The 17,758-nt window shown below is 43.4% G+C and overlaps 2 protein-coding genes across 2 annotated transcripts in view; both read left to right on the top strand.

Moving 5' to 3' along the window:
• mdn1 (midasin AAA ATPase 1) overlaps positions 1 to 13,508 on the top strand; it is a 55,028-nt gene extending 41,520 nt beyond the window's left edge. The window contains exons 77-102 of the mRNA XM_061091155.1: positions 692 to 797; positions 897 to 1,012; positions 1,235 to 1,642; positions 1,723 to 1,949; positions 2,042 to 2,191; positions 2,693 to 2,895; positions 3,180 to 3,341; positions 3,467 to 3,604; positions 4,089 to 4,224; positions 4,755 to 4,930; positions 5,107 to 5,238; positions 5,352 to 5,493; positions 5,906 to 6,213; positions 6,301 to 6,453; positions 7,661 to 7,762; positions 7,854 to 8,052; positions 8,142 to 8,309; positions 8,434 to 8,594; positions 8,744 to 8,833; positions 9,500 to 9,615; positions 10,025 to 10,199; positions 10,439 to 10,512; positions 10,639 to 10,753; positions 11,148 to 11,214; positions 12,184 to 12,326; positions 12,412 to 13,508. Coding sequence (XP_060947138.1) covers positions 692 to 797; positions 897 to 1,012; positions 1,235 to 1,642; positions 1,723 to 1,949; positions 2,042 to 2,191; positions 2,693 to 2,895; positions 3,180 to 3,341; positions 3,467 to 3,604; positions 4,089 to 4,224; positions 4,755 to 4,930; positions 5,107 to 5,238; positions 5,352 to 5,493; positions 5,906 to 6,213; positions 6,301 to 6,453; positions 7,661 to 7,762; positions 7,854 to 8,052; positions 8,142 to 8,309; positions 8,434 to 8,594; positions 8,744 to 8,833; positions 9,500 to 9,615; positions 10,025 to 10,199; positions 10,439 to 10,512; positions 10,639 to 10,753; positions 11,148 to 11,214; positions 12,184 to 12,326; positions 12,412 to 12,597 — 4,153 coding nt within the window. The 3' untranslated portion in view covers positions 12,598 to 13,508. The remainder of the gene's footprint in view (positions 1 to 691; positions 798 to 896; positions 1,013 to 1,234; positions 1,643 to 1,722; positions 1,950 to 2,041; positions 2,192 to 2,692; positions 2,896 to 3,179; positions 3,342 to 3,466; positions 3,605 to 4,088; positions 4,225 to 4,754; positions 4,931 to 5,106; positions 5,239 to 5,351; positions 5,494 to 5,905; positions 6,214 to 6,300; positions 6,454 to 7,660; positions 7,763 to 7,853; positions 8,053 to 8,141; positions 8,310 to 8,433; positions 8,595 to 8,743; positions 8,834 to 9,499; positions 9,616 to 10,024; positions 10,200 to 10,438; positions 10,513 to 10,638; positions 10,754 to 11,147; positions 11,215 to 12,183; positions 12,327 to 12,411) is intronic.
• A 1,067-nt stretch (positions 13,509 to 14,575) lies between these two features.
• Positions 14,576 to 17,204, top strand: LOC133024128 (zinc-binding protein A33-like). Its single transcript, XM_061091099.1, has 3 exons — positions 14,576 to 14,643; positions 14,731 to 16,091; positions 17,181 to 17,204. Exons 2-3 carry the CDS (start codon positions 14,748 to 14,750, stop codon positions 17,202 to 17,204), a joined length of 1,368 nt encoding a protein of 455 aa, XP_060947082.1. The 5' UTR covers positions 14,576 to 14,643; positions 14,731 to 14,747.
• Positions 17,205 to 17,758: the final 554 nt, after the last annotated feature.

The raw sequence follows: 17,758 nt of genomic DNA, 5'->3' as shown, positions 1-17,758 counted from the left end.
AGTGGTTCAAATGGCCCTGGGCTCTGCATACATTGTGTGCTTGGCATGTAATAGAGAAAGTACTGTGTATAGAAGTGCTGTTTGACATCCTGACTTTATCACTTGTGCAACTATTATTTATCACACTATATGTTCTCACCATCCAACAACTGTATGTCCCAAACAGTGACCTGTTTAATTCATGGTTAAGCAAAAGTACTTAAGTTTATTGTCGCCTGTAATCAGCACACTCTTATTTACATCGTTACCTACAATAGATTTGTAGAAAATAATGCATAGGTTTTGTAGCGGAGGAGAAAATGGGAAAGCTTTAGCTTTCATTGGGGGGCAAATTCTCTTTTCCAGGGTTTTACTGTTAAAGCCTTGGAATGTTATGTTGGTTACGCAAATGTTAATTCATTTTAGCACATTTCAGATAATTAGTTGCTGTGTAAGTGACCTTGTAAGTCAGTTTGGTTCTCTAATTGTGCTACTGTTAAACTTTACAATTTACCATTATCCCATGATATGGCTGCAGTGGCTGCTGTCCAGCAAAATCTATGAAGGCTCACATCAAGTTTTCGAGAGACAATTTATAAAATTAATTTTGATTATGAATTGTAGTTTTAATTCTATATAAGACCTCCTAAGTAGTGGACAACTCTATATATTGTGTACTCCCTCCAAACTATTTTCCTTCTTGATGTTGCAGGTTATTCACAGAGCTGTTGGCAGCGTGGGATGGATGTCAGAAGTACTTCTATCGTTCATGGGCCAGGAAAACGGTCATGCTGACTGCTCTTCAGCAACCGGCAAAGGTAACACACAGAGTACTCTTAGTAAGATGATCCACAATAAGTGTTGTTTTTGTGTTGTGTGTATTTATCCTTGAAGTGTGTGTTATTGTTTGGTTGTAGGAGCTGGGTCTGGGAAACATCGAGCGCTGCAGAGGCTTCACCTCTCACATGTTCAAGCTGCTTCTCAGACAGAGGCGACGTCTGGCCACACTCACAGAGCAGTGGGTCCATCTCAGGTCAGTGTGCGGCCACAGGAACAGATTTCTCAAATTATTTATTTTATAATACTGTTGGTGTCACACTGGACGAATACTGCTTTCATTTACCGCTGTAATTATTTTGTTTAATTATTTATTTAAATGTTATTATAATAATCTTTGATTTAGATTAAGTTGAAATGACTGTTTTTTTATTACTGGAATATGACCTTTTGTCTTTTTCCATCCTGCCACCTCCAGGAGGCTGACTAACAGTATACAGGACATCAAGACCCACCTCCAGAGCCAGAATAAGGACCCAGGCTGCACCATCCCGCCCCAGGCCTCTCTCCAGGGCTGGGTCAGCAGAGGCCAGGAGCTGGCTGCTCAGTGCACCATGCTCCTCCAGCAGCTGGCCTGGCTGCTACAGTGCTGCCCTGAGGACCTTCAGCAGAAAGAGGAGACGAGCAGCTGGGGGCAGCAAACCCTAAGGTGCCCGTCCCCGCTGGCTGTACACCGCCAGCCTCCCGGCTGTCTGATGAGGAGGGGAGACGCCACGTGGTGCCAGCTACACCAGCACGTGACCGCAATGATGAAGCAGAGCGAGAGCCTGAAGGTGGAGCTGGACACTGTGGCCAAGCAGAACTCTGAGAGAGTACTCCACACATGGTAAAACAGTCCCACAAGTTTATTTTTATTGTTTCAGATATCTAATGTACAGTCCTGATTACACTTCTATTTTTCCACAGGGACCACTTTGTAATGTGCTGTTCAAGCTTCGACCAGCTGGGGGCTGTAGCGGCTCAGATGCCTAGCGTGGAGCAGCTCTTCACTCCGGCCACGTGCGTCGGGAGCGCAGAGAGTCAGCCAGCCATCACCACGAGCCTGCAGTATGTCAGAGCCGAGGTGGAGACAAACATCACTGAGTTCACCACCTGGAAGACTCAGCTGCTCTCCCTGGGACCCCAGCACCCGGGTGAGTTCACTGACCAGTCTCCCTGATGCTGCCATTCCTTCAGGGGTCACTGACAGACACACACTCACTCTCCTCCTCCCCTTGTTTGACAGATCTCCAGTCTGCCTTCAGTACTGAGTACTCTGCTGAGCTGGAGACAAACATCAACACGGTGCTGTGCGCTGTCCAGGCACTTGTGAAGAGGAGGGAGAAAGAGACACAGAAAGAGCAACAGAAAGAGCAGCAAGGAGACGACAAGAAGGGTGAGGGGGATGCTGAGGGTTCAAGCAGTACTGTCTGCACAGCTGCTAGATGGAATATTCAAAATCACATGCATGAGGAAATTACATGAAACAAATTTAAGAGTTTATTTATATTATTATTAGAGGTGTGAAAATTATTTCAGTTCTTTATGGAATGTCAGTCCCGCTTGGATTTAGGGAGGCTACTACAGTTTAGGTAATTAATGGAGAACTTCAATAACAATTTGCACAATTACTATGTATTCACAGCTGTTTTCATCCACGCTATCTATTACAGATCTTTGCGTTTCAGATCATCTTAGTAAACCTCTTGAAACAGTTGTGTGTGAACAATTAGGGACACAGCAATTTGATTAAGAGATGCTAATAGTCACTAAGAAAACATGCACCATCAGCAAAGGGAAATCACTTCTGAAAACATTTCTTTGAAGCTGCCTTGATCATGTTGTTAAACAGCACTGACAGCAGTTATGGGTGTCCTTAACTATCCAATGTCATTAGATGTTTCAGAGGGAGCTGAGAAGCAGGAGGAGGAAGAGCCTGTGGAGGACCTGCTGAAGCCCGGTCACCTGGCCCGTCTCATGGAGGAGGAGCTGGAAGCCGAGGTGGAGACTCTGTGTGTGGGAGACGTTAACGTCAGACTGGAGAAGCTGCTCGGCACGCTGAGAACACACAGAGACGCCTGTCAACCTCCACAGCTCCAGGTATAAACAGCTGCACATAGAATATCTGGAAAACATCTTATCTGTACCGCATTGTGACATTGTATTTATCCCAGTAAATTGAAAGGGCCAGAGACTAGAAGATGTATTCATTTGTGTCATAAAATCACAATAATGTCTCTTCAAATTGATAATGTTGACAATTAACCCCCAACCTCTCAAGCCTGTTCTGCCATATAGTTTACATCATGCATAATGTTTAGCAATATCAGTATCCATGTTGCTCTGTTTTTAATGTGTCTCTTTTGGCCATTGTGTGTTTTCAGGAGGTGAACAGGGCGTGCAGCATGCTGGTGCGTCTGGAGCCTCTGCTGGGGATTTACTCCGACCTGGTGCGATACTACGTGGCTGTGTCCCTGGGAGCACACAGGAGCACGGGCAAACTGCTGACTGTACTGGCCAGCATCTTCACGGAGCTTGCCCAGAAGGTACAGACACAACAAACATTTCTCCTTTTCACTGTTAAATTGTTCTTAAATAAGTTATGCAGGTATTTTTGGGTGATTAAGTTCAACTGAAAGCAGTGATTAAATGATTGTTCTGTCGTCCTCAGGGTTTCTGCCTGCCCGAAGAGCTGATGGCCGGTGGAGATGGAGAAGGTGCCACAGAGTTCCACGACTACGAGGGTGGTGGTATTGGAGAGGGAGAGGGCACCAAAGACGTCAGTGACAAGATTGAGAATGAAGATCAGGTAATGAAAGGAATTTTTACAAATAAATTGATCTCACCTCTAACTAGCTTTATTCTGGAGCTCTCAGCTGCCGTGATTTTGAATGAACTCCCCTGGCTGTAAAACAAATGTGACAAATTATAGTTTTCGAAGGGAAAATACCAAGCTGCCTTTTTCTGTTTTAAACAGTCAAAATATTATGTGAAAATACTTAAGTGCAGGTTGTCCAAACAACCTGTGGACCAGCCAAAAATATCCAGTTTCCAGTGGTATAAAACTGCCAGCAAGAGGTTTTCTGTGCATCTGCAATCAAATCAACAAAATATGGAACATAACAAAGACATGAAGTTACCATAACAAAATCCTGTAATTAAGAGAGTGGAAATCCAGTCAAATAAGCCGAAGCCTTAAAGACCTTGAATAAGGCTTTTAGTAAGTCGCGTTACTGCTGAATCTCTAAAGAGGACTTTTAGTCTGGTCAACATTTCTCCTCTTCTTCCTCCAGGTGGAGGACACACTTCAGGAGGGCCAGGAGAAGGAAGAACAACAGGATAAAGAGAAAATCAAGGCGGAAGATAACGCTATTGAAATGTCAGAGGACTTCGATGGCCAGATGCATGATGGGGATGAGAACGAACCAGGTGATGGGGCCCACCCATTTTTGCTTTTGTTCCATTTCTTGGTTTTGTCTATTGCTTTCTAGTCCCTATTAGTGGCTACTGGGAAACTGGAGTAAAAAAAATCTCAGTCCTGATTTGTTCACACAGACTTCAGTGGGTTCCTCAACCCAGGTCATGGGACCTGACACTACGGCACCCACTGCAGATTAAATGCACCATATACAGTATTGCAAAAAGTGACAGTCTGTGTTAATTAGCTCTCAGCTAATTAAGTTTGTGTTGAAGAATTGAAGGAAGGGCTTCTCTTAGATTTCTCACGTCCTTCATGCTGTTTCAATCCTGGTCAGAAATGTACTCTGATGCAGGCACAACTTTCTTGTTGCTGTGTAAGATCAGGCTAGGAAATCTTCCTTTTTATAAGAAGATTGCCAGAAATTAACTCATTTTTTATCTCGTGCTGGTGACCTACGACAAAAAAACATTTCAGAAAGTAAAAACGCCTCTTCCAAGATAACTGCTCATAAGAACCTTCTTCCATTCATCATTCTCAGGTGAAGATGAAGACTCTGATAAAGAGGACCAGGATGAGCTGGACAAAAAGATGGGGAACCTGGGTGAAGGCGAGACTGACACTCTGGATGAGAGGATGTGGGGAGATGATGAGGATGATGAGGAGGAGGAAGAGGAAAGTGACCAGGAGGAAGAGTCTGGCCAGGGCATGGACCAGGTAAAGGACACTACATTACCATCAGGGTTCTAGAGAAAATATAAAACAATATTTAACATACATCGTTAATGTCTCCACTAAGTATTGCATTGGCTGTTTTTCACAATCAATATTAAAAACCAGTGAAGTGTTGTTGGTGTGGCCTAATTTCCTGTCAACACTGGATTCTGTGTCAGGGTGAATCCGAGCTGGTTGCCAAAGACGACAACTTGGACGCTGAAGAGCCAAACAAGGACAAGAAAAACCAGGATAAAGATGAACAGATGGTTGAGGATGAGAAAGAAAAGATCCACGAGCAAGGAGATGAGGTAATATTCATTAAGAACTGAAGAAGTTCAGAGGTACTCCTCCCTGCGTACGCTGATCTCCTCTTACTTCTGTGGTTGAGCTGTGTCTGATCTGTGCTGTTGCTGTGTCTCAGAGGGAGTTTGATGAGAATGAAGTGGATCCGTACCACGGTCAGCAGGACAAGAGGCCTGAGGCTGAGGCCATGGATCTGCCCGAGGATCTCAATCTGGACCAGGATGAAGAACCTGGAGATGATGGAGAGGGCGAGGGTGACGGTGAGACCTGCTGCTGAACTTACAGCTGCTGCTTTTTTAACTATATTTATATATTTTTTGACAAACAAGCCTTTTATATTTTGACAAAATAGTCTCAGAGTATTCAGACCTTCTGCACACTTAACTGTGTGGTAGATTTAATTCGAGTGGGAAAAAAACTCCCTGAATTTTGGTTAAAATACAGTTTAAATACATTCAGTTCAATGTCATCTACAGGAAGTCATATAACAGCACCAAAGCTGTGTCAGCAACACATAACTTTGAGAAGTTATTGTGCTAAAAACAGAATAAAAATATTTGTAATGTATAAAAAGGCATCTTTTGGTAATTAAACATACACAGAATGTGCAACAGTATCTGTGAAATACATTACCATACCTTTGAGCCTCTGAAACATGTTTCCCCTCTTCAGAAGAGAATCCCTTAGACATCGATGAAAAAGCCATGGACCTGGATGAGAAGGAGGATGGAGGGAAAGATGGAGGAGAGGATGAAGGAGCAGAAGCGATGGAGGAGGAACAGACAGACCTACCAGGAGAGGAGAAAGAGAAGGAGCAAGAGCCCAAGACTGAAGAGGAGGAGGGAGAAGGGGAGAAAAAAGGAGTTGACGAGGTGTCTGCTGCACAAGATGAAGAGGAGGAGGAGAAGGAGAAGAGTGGACAAGAGGCAGGAAAAGATGAAGATAAGACTGTTCCCGACGACAAAGGAAACAAACCAAAAGTGTGTATTTAAAGGAGCTTCTGCAACTTCTCTCCAAACGCATACTTTTGTTCTCCGTTTCACTATAATGATTTGTCATGCGTGCAGGATGAAGAGGAGGAGGGTGGGGATGAGGAGCAGCCAGAGTCAGCAGAGAGGAAGGAGCATGACCGAGACGGTCAGACTGGAGAGGAGAACGTCCAGAGTGACCAGGCTGTGGAGCTGGGAGGAGAGGCGTCGGAGAAAGACCAAGCTAAAGAGGTACACTTCACTCTCACTCTGAACTAAATCAAGAGCTTCCCCTGTCTGAGGTGTGTTACTCTAGAAAACCAGTGAAACCAGGCAAACTGTGGGACACGGTATAAGGCCTGAAGAGGTTTAATCTTCTGATTGTTCAGACATGGTTTCAGCAGCGGGAACAGAGTGGTCTTCAAATATCTCCATATCACAGACTGCTCGGATAAATAAATGAAACAATGGCCTTAGATCTACAGATGTGTTTAAAGATGCATGCAAGATAAAAGATGGCAAACATCCAGTATCCACAAAAAAAGAGAATCCTTTAAAGATTGTAAATTAAGGTAAAAAATTAATAAATACATTAAGAATTTAACATATCATTAGTAAATAGGCTTAGAGACACTAATTGTGTCTCTGTCATCTCAAAGCTCTTCAGCTTATTGATAAATCTCTGAGCGTTTGAAATGTTTCAATTACACAACATATTGTTTAGCTGTGTCAGAGAAGTGAAAAGAGCACACACCACTCTGCTGTGTTCACACCTTCAAGTCTCTCTCTTGAATTGTTGCATGTGAGCTTCAGTCATTATTGTAGCATTATTATCCTTGACTTTGAATAAATTGGGCCTCGAAATTCATTGAAAAGTCTCAAAGGGTAAGTTCACTGAAAAATGAAATCATAATTATTAAATAAATTATCATCATCTACTCATCACTATGCTCTTGGAGGGGTGGGTGAAGTGTCAGAATCCACAAAACACTTCTGGAATCTCAGAAGTAAACTTTGTAGCAGCAGAATCAGATACAATTGAAAACAATCAATCAATCAAATTTTATTTGTATAGCCAATATTCACAAATCACAATTTGTCTCATAGGGCTTTAATAATAAAACATCTGACTTATAAAACCGTCTGTGCAGTTAAACAGAAAAAGATCAGATGTCCTGAAGCTTTGCAGTCAGTGGTAAACAACAGTGGCTAATGGAAAACTGCAGACATCCTTATCTAAAATGTTTGTTGCTTATTTATGCATGATATCAGGGAAAGTTGGGATCGTCTCAGAAATAAGTCATGTCATGAGTTTAGCGGCTTCTACCACTGATCGACTCAGCACAGACCCGGCTCAGTTCAGTGGAGCCAGATCTGGATCAATTATTCATCCACTGTCAAGTTGTCCCTTTACAGACGATTGAATCTAAAATATTAAACCTTTTTTTGTCTTCAATAGGAACATGGGAGCGGAGCAGCTGATGCCAGCCAAGCAGATGGTCACCAGTCAAAGCTGACGGCTAGAATGGCTGCACAGACACAGACTCAGAGCAAGACTCAGGTATGACCCTCAGGGATCATGCTCCGTTTCTACCTGCCTTTTGTTTTTCAATCCATCTCATCTCAGCTTTCTTTTTATTCTACTGCTCCAGAGCTTCAAGAGAAAGCCTGGTCATGCAGACAACGAGCGATCGACAGGTGACTACAACGAGCAAATAAACAAGCGCCTGCGTACAGTGGAGAGCAGCAAGGACAGAAGTGCAGACAACAGGCCGAGCGACGCCCAGCAGGATTCTGAGCTGTACGAGCACATCAAACAGGGAGAGACGGCCTACGACACGCAGACATACGGTCAGTGATCACACAAACACACAGATAGCCCATGAGAACCTCAGATCAGGTGTTTTTAGGCGGATGAATGATGAATGTTGTGTTTCCAGATGTGGCGAGTGCAGACCAGCAGAAAGCAGCAGGGCCTCAGCAGGACCAGGATCAGAAGGATGAGGATGTTGCCATGGAAACAGAGGACCAGGACGAGGACCTCAAGGCTGCTGATGTCAAGGAGCTGAAGCCTGAGCAGCTGGATTCAACCAAGGCCTCCCAGAAAGGTGCCAGCATATCTTCTTCTCCGGCCTCAGCAACTCATTGTGTTTATGTTGGTTATGAATTTCTAGTTTTTTTTAAAGAAAGCTGAACATCATCTCACTTCTTCCTCCTTTTGTCCATGTGCAGGTGTAGACAGTGGGGAGATGGACGTGCAGAGGCAGGGAGAGGAGGAGGAGGACCAGGACAGATGGAAGGACCGACAGCGTCTCGCAGAAGAGAAGCGAGCAGAGAGAAGCACAGAATCCACAATTCACACGATTCCTGAGCTGCTAATGGACACCATGGAGGTAAACAACCGCTGTAACATCGACACTCAGCTTTGTTTTCCTTCCTCTTTCTACACAAACATTCTCAGGGCTTTTGTTTCGCCGTAGGCCAAAAACTAAGAGAATTTATTATCAAAGTCGTGTCCCTGTGTTTGTGTTTGTGTTTGCAGAAAGCAGAGAGAGACCCAGAGGAGATCAGGAGGGAGATGGAGCTGCAGCTGGAGGGCTGGCACAAACTGGCTCCAGGAGCTCAGGAGGAGGTGAGGCTGCAACAGGAGGTTTAACTTGTGTTTAACTTTGCCATCCACACACATTCAAACAGTTGTATCATACATCACTCACACACTGCTGGCACTGCCCGCGGGGGCAATTTTGGGCTCAGTAGCTCACCCAGGAACACTTTGGCATGTGGGATAGGGAGACTCGAACAGACCGCTAACCTTCTGGTCAGTGACCCGCTCTGCCTCCTGAACTACAGACGCCATGTGTGACTAGATCATGGTTTATCTATCAGTACTTTATATTCTTAAGGAGGTTTTGGCTTTTTTCTGCAATGTATCTTCCGTTCTGAGCACACAGTCTGTGGGTCTGACTGAATGGCCACGAGACATTTAAAGGGGTTTAAAGTTTCTGCTGACATGCACTATTTCACAGTAAAACTGTTTGACTTTTGACTGTGATTGTGCACCTTGTCACTCACTTGCATTAACATCCATATGTGATACACAGAAAATGAGGAGCCACTCATATGCACATTGCTCAATAGTCCCACCAGTTGTCCAAAACTCCACAGGCTACATTTCACATTTGTAGTGTTGTTTAATCTCCGGCTGTGTCTGAGATCTATTCCCTTTGATTTCAGTGGTTTACATTTGCTAGATATCAGGTTGTAACTCGTGGCCGACGTGTTCTTGTCTGTGTTTCAGGAGAGTGCAGCTGCTTCCATGTGGCATCAGTACCAGACTCTGACCTCCGCTCTGTCCCAGCAGCTGTGTGAGCAGCTCCGCCTCATCCTGGAGCCCACACAGGCCGCCAAGCTCAAGTCAGTACAAACACAACACAACACACACCATGAGTGCTGCAGGGTACAGATGGCAAATTGATTTAGAACGTTTTAAGACAACTTCACCTTTGCTCACTTTATTATGTTGTATGCTAATTTGGATCAATCTACACTCAGTATCCATAAGGCTAAATGTAAACATAACAGTTTGTCTTTATGGGATAAGGCGTAAAATTGTTGTCTCACCAGACCAGACAATCTTTTTCCTCATGCTCTCAGATTATTTTATTTCAATTAATGATTATAGCCCATATTCCCACATCCTCTGCCCTTAACACTTGACAGGAGGGAAGAAAAAGTTCTTAGCTAAAAAAAAAGCCCATAGTAGCCTGGTAAGCCTCTATATTTAATCAGTGGTGTTGACCTGGGCTGCACTGTCCCTTCACAGAGGAGATTACCGCACAGGGAAGCGTCTGAACATGAGGAAGGTCATCCCCTACATCGCCAGTCAGTTCCGCAAAGACAAGATCTGGCTGAGGAGGACCAAGCCCAGTAAGAGGGAGTACCACGTCTGTCTGGCTGTGGATGACTCCTCCAGTATGGTGGACAACCACTCCAAACAGGTGGGAGAGCCCAGTCATGTGACCTTGTATACTCGCTTTATAGCTCCTCCAGAAAGCTGTTACATAGATTAAAAATCCATTATTGATGATTAAAGCTGTGTTGGTATAGGACAGGACAGGTCTGTTCACTCTTTGAGCAGAAATATCAGTTTTATAGAATCATAATGAATATATATGAATAAGTAATTGCAGTAAATATCTGACAAACAACCTGTTGTGTGTGTGTGTGTGTGGTGCAGCTGGCGTTTGAATCCCTGTCAGTGATCATCAACGCTCTCACTCTACTGGAGGTCGGACAGGTGTCTGTGTGCAGGTAAGGACCTTTTTTCTTTAATTCTTGTTCTTAGTTTATTTGCACAGTGAAGATAGAAAGTGATAAAATGATGCTAGAGAAGAAAAACGTAATCAAAGTAACAAACCTGATCCCAAATGTGTTCAGCTTTGGCGAGCAGGTGCAGCTGCTCCACCCCTTCCAGCAGCAGTTCAATGACGAGTCCGGGGCTCGGATCCTCCGACTGTGTCAGTTCCAGCAGAAGAAGACCAGAATAGCTCAGGTGGGGGGGTCCACCATCCTCTGTTCTTAAATTTGACCTAAAGTCGCTGCTCGTGTTTGTCTTTAAAAATAATGACTGAATCATGCGCAGCAGACTTACTGAATCAGAACGATCCATTAGAATCATCCTTTTACACCTTGAACAGCAAATCCTGCTTTAATCCTGAAGTCTGTAAGAAACACTACACCTGTTTTTTAAAAGCGTTGTGATTCTTGCCTCAATAAGAAACATCCTGTGTGTTCCCATGCCGAGAGACCCACCTCGTATAATGGATACATGTTTGACAAGCTTTTAAACAAGTTAACATGCCTTTTCATATGATCGAATACACACTGTGAGCAAACCAGCTCCTTCCCGTCAGACTCACTCTCTCATCCCTCTCTCTCCTCTGTAGTTTATGGAGACTTCCACCAAAATGTTTCTCGCAGCTCGGCAGCAGATTCCAGGATCTGTGAACTCAGGTAATGACTCGCGCTACGTGCTGACTGTACCAGCTCAGTCAACTGATGTAACTGTGTAGTTACATCAGTTTAGTGTGTAGTGTGGGACTTTTGAGATGTGTGTGTATGTGTGTGTCATGGAAATGTCAAAGTTTAAGCAGCAATATCACATCTGTTTTCAAATCTTACTTTGCTGAGAATCACCACAACTATCAGTTTGCACCAAAACATTTTGATGATCAGCACATCTTAAGATCATTAAACATCTCTTGTTGGTTCATAAACGGTTTTATTGGTTGTAAAAGTTTTTAAAGTGAGGGACTGCTTGTATCTTTCTTCCTGCTGAACCTGTGTGAGTAAATGGAGTCAGATTGTGTCTGATATCCATGTCCATAAACAAACCTGTCATGTGACACAGAGGAAGAACCAGAGACGGTTGCTCTGAGGAGAAAACGAGTAACTGCCACAGACCTGAAAACCTCAGAGGGAGCGTTTCCCTTCATGTCACTGTGATACAGGCATAATTATGAATTATGAAGAAGCTCAACAAGCAGCTAAGCCTGTAAACACTGAACAACAATAACAAGACTTGTACCGAATAAAATATTCATTCATGTATGTCACATTGCTCAGTCCCACAATGCAACATTTCCAAGTATACCACATGTATTTTCAACATAAAAATGTCTTTTTAAAGATTCTCTCTTGATTTAAAATATCACAATTAGACTGGGAAATGGAAATCGTTTGGTCCTTTCCTAGAGGAATTAAGAGAGTTGGATGTTGCGTTGGACTCAAGCTGATTCAATTCGTGTAAATATCACTGATATAAATAAGAATATAAGCTGTTCTACATCAGATTTTAACTGTACATGTACTTTATCACCTCACAGTCACTTGCCTCATGCAAACAAAACTTAGTTATCAGCACGAGTTGTTTCATTGACCCTTTAATAGTCTCGACCGTTCCCCTCTGACCTCCCTCCACAGACACGGCCCAGCTGCTGGTCATCGTCTCTGACGGCAGGGGCCTCTTCCTGGAGGGGAAGGAGCGGGTGACGGCAGCAGTGCGAGCAGCTCGCAGCGCAAATGTGTTTGTCATCTTCGTGGTTCTCGACAACCCCAACTCACGGGTGAGAAAAGGAGAATTTGACTTCACCTGTTTTTACTTTTCCGTCCACAAACTGTTACTAAGAGTTTTTCTGTGCTGCTCTGCAGGACTCCATCCTCGACATCAAGGTCCCCATATTCAAAGGGCCGGGGGAACTCCCAGAGATCCGCACCTACATGGAGGAGTTCCCCTTCCCCTTCTACGTCATCCTGCGAGACGTCAACGCCCTGCCAGAGACGCTGAGCGACGCTCTCAGGCAGTGGTTTGAACTCGTCACGGCAGCCGACCAATGAGAAGCCATCTTTCACACAAAGGGAGAAGTGTGTGGTGACCCACTGCACAACGCCCCTCTGCTGCTAAGCTTCTCAGCCAGAACTAAAAATCAACAGAACAAAAAAAATAAAACAGAAGACGGATTTACCGCTGTACATGTGCCTTTATTTTCTTATTTTTACTGTAGATTTTAGTAGAGTTTAATAGCAACCTTTGCTGTTTTATCTTTGTTATCAGAAGAATTGTGTTTCTTTTGTAATGTAACGAGGATTGCTTTAACTTGCACGTCTCAGATGAAACGATAGAAGTAAAATTGTGATTTCATTGCGTGTGAACCACCTCAGTGAAGGGTCAGTAAATACCTCTGTCCACCTTGTACAATTCCCCCAGACCATGTGTTTGTTTGTGTGGACGGGACAGTCAGTGCTGCAGAGATCATCCAGTCATTCATCTGTGAACACGACACACGTGCAGAGCTGTGCTTTGTGTAAAAGGACGTCACGACCTACAGTAGCATGTCGTCGTGGTCGTGACGCTCGGAGGAACTCCTACATGTGCCTTGGAGAGGAGAACAGTGTTGCATCTCCCTCCACAGCTGGATCAGCTGCTGGTTGAGGAGTCGGAGGCACAGACACAGCTCTGTCCCGGATTTTTTAGAAACTCCGATCTCATACACTTTGAAGCACAACGACGGTCCCGCAGATTCCAGTTTTGAGTGAATGCCCCAGGATTAACCAGCGTTTGTGGTTTGAAGACGACACATCTGCTGAGTGACGGCTCATCAACGTGTCTGTTAGCAGTAGATGAAATGTGCATTGAAATGTTTATCATCACCTCTGTGTTTCGTAGCGTACATGTAAGTGTCAGCAGACACTGGCCATCTGTTAAATCATGACACGAATGATCCTGACAATAAACTGTTTAAAAAGCAGCTCTGTCTCTTATAACATTACTGCTCCAACCACAACAACAATAGACATTCTGATATCAGCATGTTTTATGCATGTAGATACAAATGTTCAGTTGATAGTCAAATAATATCACCGTCTCATAAAGAGTGGCTGTTATGTGAGACATATCTTAATGTGCACAATTACATTCAATAACTTTAGCCCTGGAGCCTGGCAGGTTTAATGCAACTCCAGAAGAACACATTCCATTCTATATGTGAGCCTGAGGAAATTGGGAATAAGTCGTTTAATTTGAATGTCCTGAGGAAGTGAGGGATGTTCTTTTTCGTAAGTTGTCCTCCGTTTGTGCTGATATCTCTTGGTCAGGTGGGAGAGGAGCGAGAGAGATGAGGGGGAGAGAGAGAGACCAGAAGCTGTTGTGCACCATCAGATTTCATTTCTGACAGACTAGTTGTTATAATGAAAACAATGAGTGATAATTATGGATGTAAAGATATTATTAATGCTTGCGGCAACAATTCATATGATAATCATTATAATAATAATTGTTGATTCCTGAATCTCTACTCTAGAGGATCTAACACAAACCTCTTCTTGACTAAGTAAGTATTTTATCATAACTTATCTTTAGTTTTGCAGAACTTCTTCTGAACATTGAACCCTGAGCAGATAACAAGCATATTCAAGCAGCTATTTTAAAGCCAAGTCTCTTGACTGTGTGACTGGGCTTGGTCTTGACTGCCGAGTTATAAAAAAATTTACAATTTTAAAATTACAATTCTACAATCATGTCCATGTTATAACTGGTAAACTGGATTTTATAACTCGGCAGTCAAGACCAAGCCCAGTTTACCAGTTATGAAATGGACATGATTGACTGGATTTTATAACTCGGCAGTCAAGACCAAGCCCAGTCACACAGTCAAGAGACTGGCTTTAAAATTACTTTTTACAATCATGTCCTGACCTATATATACAGTCTATGGTCCTGACCCAGGAAACCAGGACACATCTGTTCCTCCCTGAAGAGACGCAGGCTGAAAACCAGACGATCACATTCACCTTCCAAACCAAACTAGACTAAACGTCCTGAGTGAGTCCAGCTACAGGAGAGAAGAGTCAAACTACAACCTGCCGACGCTCCACACACTGACCGTGAGTTTAACAAACACCTCGACTCAGAGGGGAAGTAAACCTCAGTGAAGTTCATGTAGCTGTGACTGACTGACTGTCTTTTTTCAGCTTCACCTGGAGACTCAATGGCTTCCAGATTAGAAGAGGATCTCTGCTGTCCCGTCTGCCGTGATGTCTTCAGAGATCCTGTTCTTCTGTCATGTAGCCACAGCTTCTGTAAAGACTGTTTGAACAGCTGGTGGAAAGACAAAGAAGTAATAGAGTGTCCACTTTGTAAGAGAAGACATTCAAAGTCTCAACCACCTAACCTGGTGTTAAAGAACCTGTGTGAGGCCTTTTTACAGGAGAGAGATCAGAGTTCTTCACATGCTCTCTGCAGTCTGCACTCAGAGAGACTCAGACTCTTCTGTCTGGACCATCAGCAGCCAGTGTGTGTCATCTGCAGAGATTCAAAAAATCACACCGGCCACAGATTCAGCCCCATCGATGAAGCTGCACAACAACACAAGAAGCAGCTTCAGGAAACTCTAAAGCCCTTGAAGAAGAAGTTACAGCGTTTTGAACGTGTTAAAGTAGAGTTTGAACAAATAGCAGAACACATTAAGGTCCAGGCCGGACTCACAGAGACGCAGATCAAGGAGCAGTTTAAAAAGCTTCATCAGTTTCTGGAGGAGGAAGAGGAGGCCAGGATGGCTGCACTGGGGGAGGAAGAGGAGCAGAAGAGTTGGGTGATGAAGAAGAAGATTGAGTCTCTGAGCAGAGACATAACGGCTCTTTCAGACACGATCAGAACCACAGAGGACGAGCTTAGAGCTGAAGACGTATCGTTCCTGCTCAACTACAAGGCTGCAGTGGAACAAGTCCAGCAGCACTCCCTGCTTTATGATCCACAGCTGGCCTCAGGAGCTCTGATGGACGAGGCCAAACATCTGGGCAACCTGAGCTTCAACATCTGGAACAAGATGAAGGAGGTGGTCTCCTACAGTCCTGTGGTTCTGGACCCAAACTCTGCTCATCCACTACTCATCCTGTCTGAAGATCTGACCAGTTTGAGAGAAGGAGAGAAACAGAAGCTTCCTGACAATCCCGAGAGGTTTGATCATTATCCATTAGTTCTGGGATCTGAGGGTTTTAAGTCAGGGACTCACAGCTGGGACGTCCTGGTTGGAAATAGTACAAGCTGGTCACTGGGTGTAAGAGCAGAGCCTGTCCAGAGGAAGGGAGACAAACTGTCTGGATCATGGAGAATAAAGTTCCGTGAAGGTAAATACTCAGCAGTGTCACCATCAGCATTATCTGTTCTCTCTGTGCAGAAGATCAAGAGGATCCGAGTGAAACTGAACTGGAACCGAGGAAAACTGTCGTTCTCTGATCTTGATGCTAACACACACATTCACACCTTCAGACACAATTTCACTCAGAAGATGTTTCCATTCTTTAGCGCTAGAGATCCCTTGAGGCTGTTACCTGTGAATGTCTCTGTGACGCTGGATCCGAGCAGTTAGAGATAAAGATTTTATTCATCATGTTTATTTCTTCAAGAGAAATCTGCTGAATTTAAAGTTAAACTTGTTATTCTAAAGCTTTGTTTATTTCATCTTTTACTGCTCAGTGCTCACTCATTTTTATTTCTCCTGCCGACTTTTCCACGTGTATAAAAAGATTTCATTGTTTTCTGATCTGCATCTTTGGTTTGTTTTTTACTTTCATCGAAAATGTTTTCTATCAATTTGATTTTGTGTGAATCCATGAAGTCTAGCAAACTGATGAAGATCCACATAAAAACACATTTATCCATAACAGCTGATCATTGTTCACATTCAACAAACTTTATTAAAACTCACACATGAGACATGATTCATGTTTAATCACATAAAGTCTGTTCACATATGAAATAATCCAACACACATGAACATTTGTCTGTTTGATGTGGTGAAGCCAAAATGATTCTGTCTGTAAAAGTGTTTATTCAACAGCAGCCTAGTGATGTTTTTTTAATATTGTGATAAAAATAAAAATAAACTATGAAGCAGAATATATGTCTATGGGCGGGCGGGCTAAAAACCTCCAGGCTGCCTGCGCGCGTTTTAATGACGTCATGTGGAGGCACTCACGTGATTGGCTGTAAAGGAGTGAGACATCTGATTGGCTACAGACGATCCCCTCTTAGAAAAAACGCATTTGTGGATCAGGCTCACGTGGGGTGAGTCTCAAAAGTCTCACGCACAAATGCAGCGAGGTTTACAAATTTTAAAGCACTTTGTAAATGCAGGTCCAACAGTTTATGAATGTAACAAGCTCCAAATATGTATTTGATGAAGATTGCAAGTACTTTTTTATTTGTGGGTGCATCGGAAACATGTTTATGAATCTTATGTTTTACATGTGAATTTTTTTTACTTATATATGGAATGAAACATATTTGTGTGTGCATTGAAAATTTATTTGTGTTTTGAGTCACATATATATAAATCCCCAAATACATTTGTGGATCTTTTTTGCGCATGTATTCATTTTTGTGTGCATTTATTACTTTTAAGACTGTTCTGGCTCCATAGATGATAGCAGAGTTAACGAACTGAGCCTCAGCACCAATTAAACAACAAGCTGCAGACGTTGACCGAGGACCTCTATGCCGAGGACAGGTGCTGCAATAAAACACACACAAACACACGCACACAGACACACACACACACACAAACAAACATGGGCTTTGTGGATACAGAGGTGGATAATCAGCGTGCAAAAACAAAGACGCTGGCAAGAACAACAACATGCAGAATCTCATGCAAACATGCTGTAATATGTGTACACAAACAAACAACATGTGTGTGCGTGTGTGTGTGTGCATGTGTGCGTATAGCAGGTCAAGTAAATCACATGCTCACAAATTGAAACATGCACATAAACCATCGAAATAAAAGCAAACACCCACACCCACCCACACACACACACACAAACACACAATCTCTCTCACACAAGCATACACAAACAACTTTAATTGGCTGCGTGTGAACGTGTGTGTGTTTCTCTCTCTGTTTGTGTGTGTGTGTACATAAAGTTTGACAGGATGCTCATGTATCAAATCAAACATGGCCATTGTGCTCTCATCACAAGCGCTGGTGGGGTCGTTTGA

Source organism: Limanda limanda, chromosome 18, assembly GCF_963576545.1.
Source record: "Limanda limanda chromosome 18, fLimLim1.1, whole genome shotgun sequence".
NCBI lineage: Eukaryota > Metazoa > Chordata > Actinopteri > Pleuronectiformes > Pleuronectidae > Limanda > Limanda limanda.
Note: the sequence above shows the minus strand (reverse complement) of the source record. Positions and strands in the feature narration are given on the sequence as shown.